The sequence below is a fragment of the Paroedura picta genome, chromosome 2, assembly GCF_049243985.1.
Source record: "Paroedura picta isolate Pp20150507F chromosome 2, Ppicta_v3.0, whole genome shotgun sequence".
Taxonomy (NCBI): Eukaryota; Metazoa; Chordata; class Lepidosauria; order Squamata; family Gekkonidae; genus Paroedura; species Paroedura picta.
In genome coordinates, this window is record NC_135370.1 from 177,143,556 (window position 1) to 177,156,803 (window position 13,248).

Below are 13,248 nucleotides of genomic sequence, written 5' to 3' on the forward strand. Positions count from 1 at the left end.
GCCACAGATCACTGGAAGAACACCTGCTCTATGTAAAGTCTCAATCTCGGGGACCAGGTGTGGTCAAAGACCTTTCTCTGCCTGAGATCCTGGAGAGCAGCTACCAATTGGAGAGGACACCATCAAGGTGGACAGATCAGTGGCCTGATTCCATATAAAGAATTGTCACCTATCAATATATATCTCAGAGAGAAGACATGATGCAAGTACTGTTCCTCACAAACCAGGAGAGACTCTCCAGATGTTTCTGAAGCATCCAAAGATCCTTACATCCATCCTGTCTGTATCATATGAACTTTCAACCCTGGGTACCCAGTTGGCAAGGTGTTGGCCTGGATATACATTGAGTTTGAGAAAGTATGGATACTTTATGACTGTTTTAGATTAGATGGATGCTTTTTCACAGAATCATAGAACCATAGAGTTGGAAGGGGCCATACAGGCCATCTAGTCCAACCCCCTGCTCAACACAGGATCAGCCCAAAGCATCCTAAAGCATCCAAGAAAAGTCTGTATCCAACCTTTGCTTGAAGATTGCCAGTGAGCGGGAGCTCACCACCTCCTTAGGCAGCCTATTCCACTGCTGAACTACTCTGACTGTGAAACATTTTTTCCTGATATCTAGCCTATATCATTGTACATGTTGTTTAAACCCATTACTGCGTGTCCTTTCCTCTGCAGCCGATGGGAACAGCATCCTGCCCTCCTGCAAATGACAACCTTTCAAGTACTTAAAGAGGGCTATCATGTCCCCTCTCAACCTCCTTTTCTCCAGGCTGAACATTCCCAAGTCCCTCAACCTATCTTCACAGGGCTTGGTCCCTTGGCCCCAGATCATCCTCGTCGCTCTCCTCTGTACCCTTTCAATTTTATCTACGTCCTTCTTGAAGTGAGGCCTCCAGAACTGCACACAATACTCCAGGTGTGGTCTGACCAATGCCGTATACAATGGCACTATGACATCTTGTGATTTTGATGTGATTTTTTGTTTGTTTTCATGGCTGCTTTAGGCTGATTCTGCATTGACTAGATGTCCTGTATGGCCCCTTCCAACTTTATGAGTCTGTGATTCTAGATCAGCCTTTCTTCCTTTTTTTTAACCCTTTGAGAACCCCCTGAAACATTCTTTAGGCTTTGAGAAACCCCAGAAGTGGTGCATTTGTGAAAATATGGTTGAGAAGTATAGCGGTGTATACACCCACCTGGGTCCCCTCCCCACCCACTCCAGGCCCATTATTGGCCGTTTTGGGAGGGGTGGGTTCCTTGACATGACCACATATGGTCATATCACCCAATAAATGTTTAACATCTTTAAAAAATAATTAACTCCCACCCATGCAGGAAACCCTTCCAGGGCCGTCAAGAAACCCCAGGGTTTCACAAAACCCTGGCTAAGAAAGCCTGCTCTACATAACCCTGACAGGCCCTCTGGTAGGCCAACAAAACACAGACAAGTATCGAACCAGTTCTAATAGCTGTTGCACAGAACGTTCAGGGGAAATCATCCACGCACCTCATCTTGCATAAAAATGGTGTAAAACCATATCCCGTTCCCTAGCATATACACCTGACAAACATGCCTGGACATCTTCAGGGTATGTCTTAAAAAGAGAGATGCAGACTGCATACAAAACAGAAGGGCATAGGACCTTTTACAAATGCATTTTAAACGCATAAGCCGTGAGGCACCCCTTGTTCAATATATAGCCAGAATATATCCCACTTGGTTAATATGTGACAGCACAGCACTTATTTGGCCTACATTTGGTAACACTCTTTGTACCTTAAACCCATTTAATCTATTCAAATTGAATCGGCATTCACATAAGCAATGCCTTCTGCAGTCGGAAGGAACTGACCTTCAAACCCCTAAACCGTCTGGGATCATCATGCCTACAGGACTGCCTCTCGTACTACGCCCCACCAAGAGCATTATGAGGGACGGCCTATCACCCTATGCCCACCCCAGGGCCTTACGCTCGGTTGGCACTGATTTACTGGTCGTTCCCGGCCCCAAAGTAGCATGCCTGGCCTCAACTTGGGCCGGGGCCCTCTCGGTCCTGGCCCCGACCTGGTGGAACGAGCTCCCAGAAGAGCTGTGGGCCCAGAGGGACCTTTCACTGTTCCGCAGGGCCTGCAAAATGGAGCTCTTCCGCAAAGTCTGTGGTTGAGGCTGGGGCAGAGGGGGGAAATAAATGCCGCCGCCCCTGGTGTCTAGCTACAACTTTTGGGTATCTTGTCTCTCCTGCCTCCTCCCTCTGGAGGTAGTAGTAGAAATTGGGGATGGGGGAGGGGTTCCCACCATGTTGCTGGGTTGTCAGTTTCTGTATCGTTATTTCTTTTCCGTTTGAATGGGTTTTTAATGGGAGTTTGGATGCCTGTAACCTGCCAAGAGCCTGCTTGGGAGTGGCGGGCAACAAATTTAATAACAATAACCAATAACCAATAACAATAGACCAAAATCTGCTCAGGGTCCCCAGCCCCAGAGAGGGCTTTTTAAGCCCTGGCCCGGTGGAATGCTCTGCCAGCTGAGCCCAGATCCACCAGGACTACGGTTGAGGCCCATAAAATAACGCCCATAAAATCTACTTAGCTGGCCTCCCTAGAAGAACCCTAAAGGATCCAAAATCCATCAGAACCTCTTGGGAAGATGCAGCTCCCCAAACAAGGCTACCCCCTTTAAAAATAGTAATATTACAATTTTAATATTCGGTATGTGCTATTTAACAGTAACTAGTGGTAGATGGGCTAGTTGGAAAACGTTGAATGTAAATTATCATTTTAAATTTCAATGCATTTCTGATTTGAAGCCACCTGCCCTTAGCCTTGTGGAAAGGGCGGGTTAGGCAAATTGTCGATGATGATTATAAACCTGATCACCACCCGAAAAGACCAGTGTTTTGTGTGTCAAGCGCAGTGCTTCCAACTTATGATCACTGAAATTGCGTTATTGGATCGTTGTTCTTGTTGTATTTGTTTATGTTATGTATTAATTATGTATTAGTTTCATTTATCCCCCATGTTGTATGTAAACCGCCCTGAGCCATATGGAAGGGCGGCATAGAAATCAAATAAATAAATAAGTAAAATATTGCATTCAGGACTACGAAGGGCCCTAGGTTGGGGGGGGGGGGTGGAGTGGAAGAACACTGCAGACGGTCTCCCCCCAGGACCTGGAAAGGCTGCAGGCGGCTGTTAGGGAACTCACTGGCAGGGGCAGCTCTCAGGCAGGAGGGATCTGCAGCCTCCGAGCCTCAGAGGGAAATGGAAGGAGGAGGGGGTGTTCAGAGATGGGAGGCAGAAGGTGATTGGCCGGTTTGAGGAGAAAGGCACTCAGGGGTGGGAGTGGGTGTTAAGCATTTAAGCTATGAGACCAGCTCCTCTTCCAAGGCCTTACCAGAAATATTAAGTGGAACAGATGGCCTCCAAAACGTCATGTTGTTAACAGCCTTGCTCAGACCTTGCAAACTGAGGCCTGGAGGCTTCCTTGAGTCCATCCAACCCATGTTGGGTTTTCCTCTTTACCTGCAGCCTTCATCTTTTCCTAGCATTGTTTTCTTTTCCGGTAGGACTTGACTTATCATAGGCTTTCTCCATTAGGGTTTTGGGAAACCCTGGGGTTTCTTGACAGCCCTGGCAAGGTTTACCAAATGGGTAGGAATTAATTATTTCTTTATATATATTATAAAAGTTAACTTTTTATCAGGTGATATGATCATATGTGATCCTGTTGACCTGGCCCGCCTCTCAAAATGGCCAATGATGGGCCTGGAGGGGGTGGGAAGGGGAGAGACCCTAGGTGGGCAAGTCCACAGCTCTACTTCCCAATCCTAATTTATATTCTGCACGATGGTATCACTTCTGGGGTTTCTTGAAGCCTGAAAAATGTTTCAGGGGGTTTTCAGTGGTGAAAAAAGTTGAGAAAGGCTGTCTTATCACATTATAACCTCAGTAGGTTAAGGTTATAATGCGATCATAGAATCATAGAACTATAGAGTTGGAAGGGGCCACACAGGCCATCTAGTCCCACCCCCAGCTCAACACAGGTTCAGCCCAAAGCATCCTAAAGCATCCAAGAAAAGTGTGTATCCAACCTTTGCTTGAAGACTGCCAGTGAGGGGGAGCTCACCACCTCCTTAGGCAGCCTATTCCACTGCTGAACTACTCTGACTGTGAAAAATTTTCTTCCTGATATCTAGCCCATATCGTTGTACTTGTAGTTTAAACCCATTACTGCGTGATGTTTCCTCTGCAGCCAATGGGAACAGCATCCTGCCCTCCTCCAAATGACAACCTTTCAAATACTTAAAGAGGGCTATCATGTCCCCTCTCAACCTCCTTTTCTCCAGGCTGAACATTCCCAAGTCCCTCAACCTATCTTCATAGGGCTTGGTCCCTTGGCCCCAGATCATCCTCGTCGCTCTCCTCTGTACCCTTTCAATTTTATCTACGTCCTTTTTGAAGTGAGACCTCCAGAACTGCACACAGTACTCCAGGTGTGGTCTGACCAGTGCCATATACAATGGGACTATGACATTTTGTGATTTTGATGTGATGCTTCTGTTGATACAGCCCAAAATGGCATTTGCCTTTTTTACCACTGCATCACACTGCCTGCTCATGTTTAGTTTACAATCCACAAGTACCCCAAAGTCTCGTTCACACACAGTGTTACTAGAAGTGTATCCCCCATCCAGTAGGCATGCTTTTCATTTTTCTGACCCAGATGCAGAACTTTACACTTATCTTTATTAAATTGCATCTTGTTCTCATTTGCCCATTTTTCCATTGTGTTCAGATCTCATTAAACTCTGTCTCTACCTTCTGGAGTATTTGCCAGTCCTCCCAATTTGGTGTCATCTGCAAACTTGATGAGTAGTCCCTCCACCCCCTCATCTAGATCATTAATAAATATGTTAAAAAGTACCGGGCCGAGCACCGAACCCTGAGGTACCCCGCTACTCACCTCTCTCCAGTCTGATGAAACACCATTGACAACAACTCTTTGAGTGCGGTTCTCTAACCCAGTGGTCCCCAACCTGCGGGCCGCGGCCCGGTGCCGGGCCGCAAAGGCCATGGCACCGGGCCGCGGCTCCCTCTCCCCGCCCCGCCCCCGCAGTAAAAAACTTCCCAGGCCGCAAGCTTGCGGCCCGGGAAGCTTCTTACTGCGGGAGGCGGGGAGAGGGAATCAGGGCCGGGCCGCGCCTGTGCGGGCCATGCCCGCTCGGCCCGATCCGCGGGCGCGGCCCGTGGGCGCGGCCTGATCCGCGGGCGCGGCCCGGGCGCGGCCCGGGCGCGGCCCGATCCGCGGGCGCAGCGTGGGCGCGGCCCGCGGGCGAGGCCCGATCCGTGGGCGTGGCCCGCACGGGCGCGGTCCGCACGGGCGCGGCCCGATGCCCTGCCGGTCCCCAGCCTCGGAAAGGTTGGGGACCACTGCTCTAACCAATTCCCTATCCACCTGACTATCTGAAAATCCAGATTGCTGTCCTTCAACTTATCCATCAGAACATCATGGGGAACCATATCAAAAACTTCATTTAATGTGATCATTTATCAGTGCCATTTCGTGCCCAAGGTCACCCAGGTGGCTGCATGTGGGGGGGGGGAGTGGGGAATCAAACACGGCTCGCCAGATTAGAAGTTCGCGTTCTTAACCACTACACCAAGCTGGCTCTCAAAGTGCTTGGAAGCAACCAAGGATCGACCTTGGACAGTATCTGGAGGAGAGGCCTCCAAGGTATAACCTCGGTCATGGCACAGTGGCAGCCAATGCAAACCCCCCTCCGTTCATACAGACCTTGAAAACCTGTACCTTGATGGCTCTAGCAGACACACAAACACGTACCCAGACAACTACAGTATAAGCAGTTTAAAAGGCACGAAAAACAGCCACGTGTAACTGAGAGTAACTATGGGAATAAAATCACATTTGATCAAAACAAGGCATCTGAGGACACTCTTAAAAATCCATCTTGTTCCTGTATCATTTTAGAGGAAACAAAAAACTATTTGCGTTATGGGACAAGGACAAATGTCCATTGTTTGGACTTGTGGTTGGCTTCTTCTTCAAGAGCCAGGGCAGGTAACTTGATGAATGTATAAGTTTTTTAAAAAACTGTATTGTTTTTCTGCCCACTTTGAACAAAGGATTCCATACACAACACAGACCAGATCACCCAAATTAAGAAATCACGGGTCAAGTACTTGATATATTAAAAGAAAAGAGAAATGTCTGGGGAAATAGCCTCTCGTAATGTTGCAGCTGAATATTTTAATTACACTGTAATCACATTTCCCCCCTCCGAGGCGCATGATAAAAACTTTTGGCAGACAAAAGGAACTTCAATCCCCATCTCTTTTGTTCAAGACCATTTCGGTGCTACCCTGAAAAAGACAAAGGCAACCTGAAAAACCAGCACCTAAATTTCCAGCTCTCTCTCACACAATTTCACCCATTAAAAGACAAAAGCATTTCTCTCTCTCTCTCTCTCTCTCTCTCTCTCTCTCTCTCTCTCTAGGTAAAAATTATCCCGTTTCTTCTTCAGTCTAATCATTCTTTCGGTTTGCTTGGGGAAAGAAAACAACAACAGGAAAAAAAAAACTTGGTAACATATCCAGCCAAACACGGTTCTGTCCAGATTGCAGAAGAAGAAAAGAACAATCATGACCAACACACACTGAGCTTTATTTAGTACCCAAGTTACAACAGCTCAGGCGCATGAACGTAACCCCACACTATGTGCACCTAAGAAACCGGCGATAACTCTTTCATTTTACAGCACGCCACCTATAAGCTTCTCTCGCCTTGATTCATTCGGGTTTTTCATTCAACCTTGACGGCATGCCAGCCAAAAAGTGTCACGGGCACGATTCAATTGGCTTGTAGAGAAAGTTGCATGATTAATAACAACTCACACACCCTCCTCTCGCCAAGGCGAATCACTCACCCGAGATCCCCACCTCCTTTAGCTCTCACCACTCACCCTTCCACCAAAATGGCGACGTGGACAGTTGGGAGGAGGGGAAAGAAAGGAAGCAGTAAAAAATATCCTCTTAAGAGAAAGGAGGATGGAGAAGGGGGCAGAATCACAGGGGAGCGAATTGGAGGGGGGGGGGTGTTTCTGAGGCTGGGGAGAGAGGGGCAAAGCCAGAGATTCACAAAGAAAAACTGAAGAGGTTTACAAAGAAAAATAAATTTGGGGGGGGGGGGGAGAAAATCCTGCTAAAATGCATCAAGGATCGGAGCCTGCAAGGAAAGCTGAAGAAAGGATACCAGATTGTGTGTGTGTGTGTGTGGGGGGGCTTTCCAAGCACAAACAGAGCTTTCCCCAGGCTCCAAAATGGAGAAGCATCTTTCTTGGAACACAAGAGGGGGACCGTCAACCTTGAGAACAGGGACAAGGCTCACAATGCAATCCTAAGCAGAGTCCCACCAATCTGAGCGCTCCGGTTTAGAAAGGGCCCCACACTAGAGCAAGTTTGCTTAGGATTGCACTATAAGGATGGAGGGGGGGACACGAAACCCCATTATCCTCCCAGTAGCCTCTGGCTTATCTCAGGTGGCCTGAAAAAACCTACAAAGAAAAAAAAGAGGGAAGACGAGAGAAGTTTACAAGGGGGGGGGAAGGGGGAAGGGGGAGGGGGCAGGATGCAGCCAAAAGGGCCCCAAAAAATAGGAGGCTGCAAGGGAGGAAAGATGTGAGGTCCATGAATTGGGGAGGGGGGATGCTTTGCAAGCACCAACAGCCCCTTGCCCACTCTCCAAAATGGAGAAACACCTTGATGATTATAAGAAATATAAAATGAATAGATCTAATAAATAACAACGACAACAATTCTGATCCAATAACCCAACAACAACAACAACAACAACAAAAGTGGGGGAAAGGCGCAACCTTGAAAAGAGGCGCAAGTCTGCACAGGATTGCACTATAAGGAGGCTGGGGGGGGGGGACGGGACCACCAACCCCCGATTGTCTCGGCTGCCCGAGAAGGAAAAGACCCCATAAATGACAGGGCTCCCCCCTCCCCCTTTCCCTTTCCCCAAAGAAGAATGTCAATATATATATAACTATAATAAAACAGCAATGAGCGAGGGGCGTGGGGCGCCGGCGCCCCTGCGCGCTCTCCTGCGCCCCATCCTCCACCCGGGCGCCCAAAATGGAGCCAGCAGCGCCGGCGGGAAGGAGGGAAGGAGGGGAGGGAAGGAGGGAGGGCGGCGGGCCTGGCTGCGTACCGTTTCTTGTCGCCCGTCGCGCCGGGCTCCATGGCGGCGAGGGCCGCCAGCCTGGCTGCGGGGCCTGCGGGGTCGCCGGGGAAGGAGCGAGCGAGCGAGCGGGGCCGGCTGGGCTGTGCTTCGGAGACGGGCTGAGGCGAGAGGCTGCTGGCGGCGGCGCGGAGGCGGCTTCTGTGAGGCGGGGCGAGGGCGACGGCGACGGCGAGGGCGGCCCGGCCTCCCCGTCACGAGCGCGGCCTGCGCCACTCAGGAGACGCCGCCCGGCCCGGCCCCTCGCCTGCCTCGGGCCTCGCCTCGCCTCGCTCGCCTCACGGCCCGGCCGCCCCGCCTGAGGGGACCAGGGAGGGGGGCTGAGCGCGGGCAGACAGCAAACCGTCTCCTGGGGTTGGGGCCAGGGGGAAAGAGCCATGGTCCAAAAGAGTGTTCCTGAGCATGGGCAGAGAGCAGCTTCTCTCCCTGCTTGGGTTGGGCTTCCCTGGTAGGGGGATGCTGGCAGGGCCAGGGGGAAAGAGGGCTGGTCCAAAAGAGTGTTCCTGAGCATGGGCAGACAGCAGCTTCTCTTCCTGCCCGGCCTGCAAACCGTCTCCTGGGGTTGGGTTTTCTCTGGTTAGGGGGATGCTGGCAGGGCCAGGGGGAAAGAGCCATGGTCCAAAAGAGTGTCCCTGAGCATGGGCAGAGAGCAGCTTCTCTTCCTGCCTGGCCTACAAACCATCTATTTGGGTTGGGTTTCCCTGGTAGGTGATGCTGGCAGGGTCAGAAAGAAAGAGGGCTAGATAAGAGTGTTGCTGAGCATGGGCAGAGTGCACCTTGTGATGCTGCCAGAGTCAGGAAGAAAGAGGGCTGGTTTTAAATAAAAGAGCGTTTCTGAGCATGGGCAGAGCGCACCTTGCAGTGCTGTCTGGGTCAGGAAGAAAGAAGGCTGGTTTTAAATCAAAGAGTGTTTCAGAGCATGGGCAGAGTGCACCTTGTGATGCTGCCAAGGTCAGGAAGGAAGAGGGCTGGTTTTAAATAAAAGAGCGTTTCTGAGCATGGGCAGAGCGTACCTTGTGATGCTGCCAGGGTCAGAAAGAAAGAAGGCTGGTTTTAAATCAAAGAGTGTTTCTGAGCATGGGTAGAGCGCACCTTGTGATGCTGCCAGGGTCAGAAAGTAAGAGGGCTGGTTAAAAGGAGTGTTTCTGAGCATGGACAGAGTGTACCTTGTCTTCCTGCAGTGGCCTGAACCAAACAATCTTCTTTGGTTTTGACCTGTTTGTGCTAATGACTTTGAAAATTTTATTTTAAGCTTACATTTTATTTGTATTTAATTTTTGTTGTACATTGCTCTGAGTGGGACTGCTGGATACAGCAGTGTAGAAAATCAATAAAATAAACCAATAACCAAAGTTATAATAACTATCGATATTTGAGTAATATTTTAGACATTAATTTTTTTCCATGAAATACTCACTGAGCAACTGCAGGAGCTATTTTACTAGTATCTACTGATCCTCCATGTCATTAAGAAGAAACAGTTGGTACCATGTAAACTGATACATCCTTTACATCAGGGGTAGTCAACCTGTGGCCCTCCAGATGTTTATGGACTACAATTCCCATGAGCCCCTGCCATCAAACACTGGCAGGGGCTCATGGGAATTGCAGTCCATGAACATCTGGAGGACCACAGATTGACTACCCCTGCTTTACATAATGACAAAAATGTCCCCATTTCCCAGGATTTATCGAGACCATTAGGATAACCTGTGGATAAAAAGAAACTTTCCTCCTGCAACAAACATCTCTGGAAATCATATTGTTCATGCTGAGGTTTCATGAAGAGTTTCAAAATAACAATCCTAAATGTTCCCAGCCTTTGATGTTGTTTTTGGAAGGAGAATCATTGATTTTACTCCTAATTCAAGACCTATGTTCAAAAAGACTCTCTCTCTCTCTCTCTCTCTCTCTCTCTCTCTCTCTCACACACACACACACACACACACACACACACACAATCTGGAAATGTGTGGAAAAATTCCTAGGTTGGTCACTTAAGGTTATTTCATACATGAAAGTTGCTTCTTCTGTAAATCAGGGTATAGGTGAAGCATGACTCCCCCTCCCTCCATTACAAACTTCCTACCCAGAAGACACATTGGTCCTGGAAACTTGCTTAGCAGATCGTAACACTGAATAAATTGCATGCAACACTGAATAAATTGTCTTTAAATACAGCCAGAAACTTTTAACCGTAAATGATCACATGTTAGAAGTGATAAATATCTTCTGAGTAGGAAATCCATCTGACTTCCAGGAAGCCTTGAATACTAACTTGCTGTTGTGGTTATGAGTGGTGTCGGCGTCTAATCTGGCAAGCCCCCGCTCCTCCACGGGTAGTTACCTGGGTGACCTTGGGCTAGTCACTGAGCGGTTCTCTTAGAAGCGCTCTCAGCTTCACCTGCTTCACCTGCCTCACGGGATGTCTGTTGTGGGGAGAGGAAGGGACAGTGATTGTAAGCCGCTTTCTACCCTTTGGGTAGAGAAAAGCGGCATGTAAGAACCAACTCTTCAGTAATCTCAGGGCTCTCTCAGCCCCACCTCCCTCACAGGGTGTCTGTTGTGGGGAGAGGAAGGGAAGGCGAATGTTAGCCGCTTTGAGACTCCTTCAAGGAGAGAAAAGTGGCATATAAGAACCAACTCTTCTTCTTCTTCAGTAATCTCAGGGCTCTCTCAGCCTCACCTCCCTCACAGGGCGTCTGTTGTGGGGAGAGGAAAGGGAAGGTGATTGTAAGCCACTTTGAGACTCCTTTGTGCAATGAAAAGTGGAGTATAAAACACAACTCTTCTGTTAAGCACCCGAGACTGGCTGGTTTAACCTGCCCCTTCAATCTCAGCTGATTTTTCTCAGTAAGGGGAGATCTTATGATAAAGTTAAGAGACTCTTGAAGCTGTGGAGCTTGCTTCTATTGAAGGTGGGAAATGGAGATCTGACTCAGGGCGTGCAATCCGCTGGTGGCTTAGGGTTGTCAGCTCAGGGTTTGGAAATTCTTGGAGCCTTGCTGGTGGTTCCAGGGGACTGCAGGGTTTGGGGACGGGAAGGACCTCAGAAAGTTAAAATGCCCTAGGGTCCACCCTGCAAAGCAGCCATTACCCCCAGGGGAAATATCTCTCTTGGCTGGGAAGCACTTGTAATTCCAAGCCCACCTGGCGGATCGCGACTGTGTTTGTGTTCTGGGCGACCACGTCCGTCTGAAGCGAGAGAACAAAGGTTGGGTCCAGCTGCACCTTTAAGACCAACAGAGTTTTATTTAAGGCACTAGCAAAAAAAAAGAAAATGCAGTTTGAGCCCCCCACCCACCCGGGCAGCCTCCACTGAGGCCTGGCAAGGCCATGGGGAGCTGCTCTGGGCAGGGGGGAGCGCTGGCAGGGCACTCTCCTCCCCCCCCTCCCCAGGCTCTGCCAAAGCCTGGCATGGTCGTGGTGGGGCTGCTCATGGCCAGGAAGGTGAGACCGACTGTCTCACACAGTGGCCAACCAATTCCTGGCTGGTGAACGGCAGGGGATAAAGGCTGAAGCCCTCCCCTGATGTTTCCTCTTTGCTCTGGGGAAATTCCCCGTGCATCAGCATATTGCAGAGGAAAGTTGGACCGGCTGCCCCGATCAAGAGATAGAGTAAAGGAAGTTTGTTCACCGTTACCGATCTGTATCGCTGAAGGCACGCTGATCAGTTGCATGAAAAAAAACACAAGGTTCCTGAGAAGCCAGAAATCTATTTATGTCTTTGGTTTCTTTGCTGCTGCTCTAGAGTTTTCCTCAAGGCCTCTGCATCTCAAGAAGCCTTGCCTGGCATTTCAAACCTACCTTTGATGGGTCGTTTAGACTAGGTTCTCCTCAACAGAATTTATACACCGGAGCTCTTGACAGGCGCATGCATGCACCCGCGCATACGCTCACTTGCACATACACACTGCATAGAGCAGGGGGTTGGACTAGATGACCCAGGAGATCCCTTCCAACTCTATGATTCTGCTAGGTTTAAAGCCCATTGTATGGCGTAATACAATGGGCTCTAGCAGGGTTTGCAGGGTGGCGAAGCCCCGCGCAGCCATCCGGGGGCCCCCCCTTCACCCTCCGGGGCCGCTACAATGGGCGGTCTTTGGGGGGGAGCAGGGTGCTCCCTGCCTCACTCCAGGCCCCCCCGCGGGCGGCAGTCTCACGGTAGGGGGGGAAGTCACAGGCTGGGGCGAAGGATTCTCTCCCCCCACCACAGGACCCAGGCCAAGTTCATTGCAGCCGCCGCGGTGGCCCTTACAGCAGCCTGTGGACGGCAGGTAAGCGGCCCTGCGGCGACCGATGCAGGCATCCTGGGGGTTGACGGGCCCGTCTTCGGCCCCAGCAGCAGCGGGGTGGCTCATAGCAGTGGCGTTGGGGGGGGCTAGCAGTTTAGCGAGGCAACGTGTGGCTTGGGGAGCAAGGGCCAGTGGCGTCCCCCCATGGTGGGGTTCCCTCAGTGGTCGGCACCATGGGTGGCGGTCGCGGGGGGCCCGTCCTGTAGTGGGGGAGCGGCTTTGGGGCGGCCTTGGTTGCGGAGCGTGGGGAGCGGCGGGCAGGCAGGCAATGGCGGCGGCCGGGTAAATCGGGCAACATTGGGGAGTGGGCGGGGCCAAGGGGCTAGGCTGGAGCCAAGGGCTCAAGGGGCCAAGGGGCCAATTGCTGCGCATGGCTGGCGAATGGGGCCTTGGCGCTGGACTGACAACCAGAGGGCAAAGCGCCTGGCAATTGGGCCCTCCGCTTGTCAGTCTGGGGGTAAGGGGCCAATGGGCGGCCATCCCGGACAGAGCCTTCCGCCAGGACCCTTACTGTTTTATTTATATTGCTCCCGCGGAGCGGTTTAAGATGATTCTAAAGACACCTGTCAGTCATGAACTCCTTGGTTTGGCCAGTCAAGGTGCTTTTTAGAGTCAGAAACCCCTCCCAAAATAGAGCTGCCTTGCGGGAATGAAATGCAGATGGGGACCTTACGGAATATCCCTAGA

The 13,248-nt window shown here is 50.5% G+C and overlaps 1 protein-coding gene across 2 annotated transcripts in view; it reads right to left on the reverse strand.

Annotated features, from left to right (window-relative positions):
- HIF1A (hypoxia inducible factor 1 subunit alpha) overlaps positions 1–8,416 on the reverse strand; it is a 76,515-nt gene extending 68,099 nt beyond the window's left edge. The window contains exon 1 of one of the 2 annotated variants that reach the window (XM_077323919.1): positions 8,237–8,416. In XM_077323919.1, the coding sequence (XP_077180034.1) occupies positions 8,237–8,268 (32 nt within the window). In that variant the 5' untranslated portion in view covers positions 8,269–8,416. The remainder of the gene's footprint in view (positions 1–8,236) is intronic. The other variant, XM_077323917.1, reaches the window with a different exon arrangement.
- Positions 8,417–13,248: the final 4,832 nt, after the last annotated feature.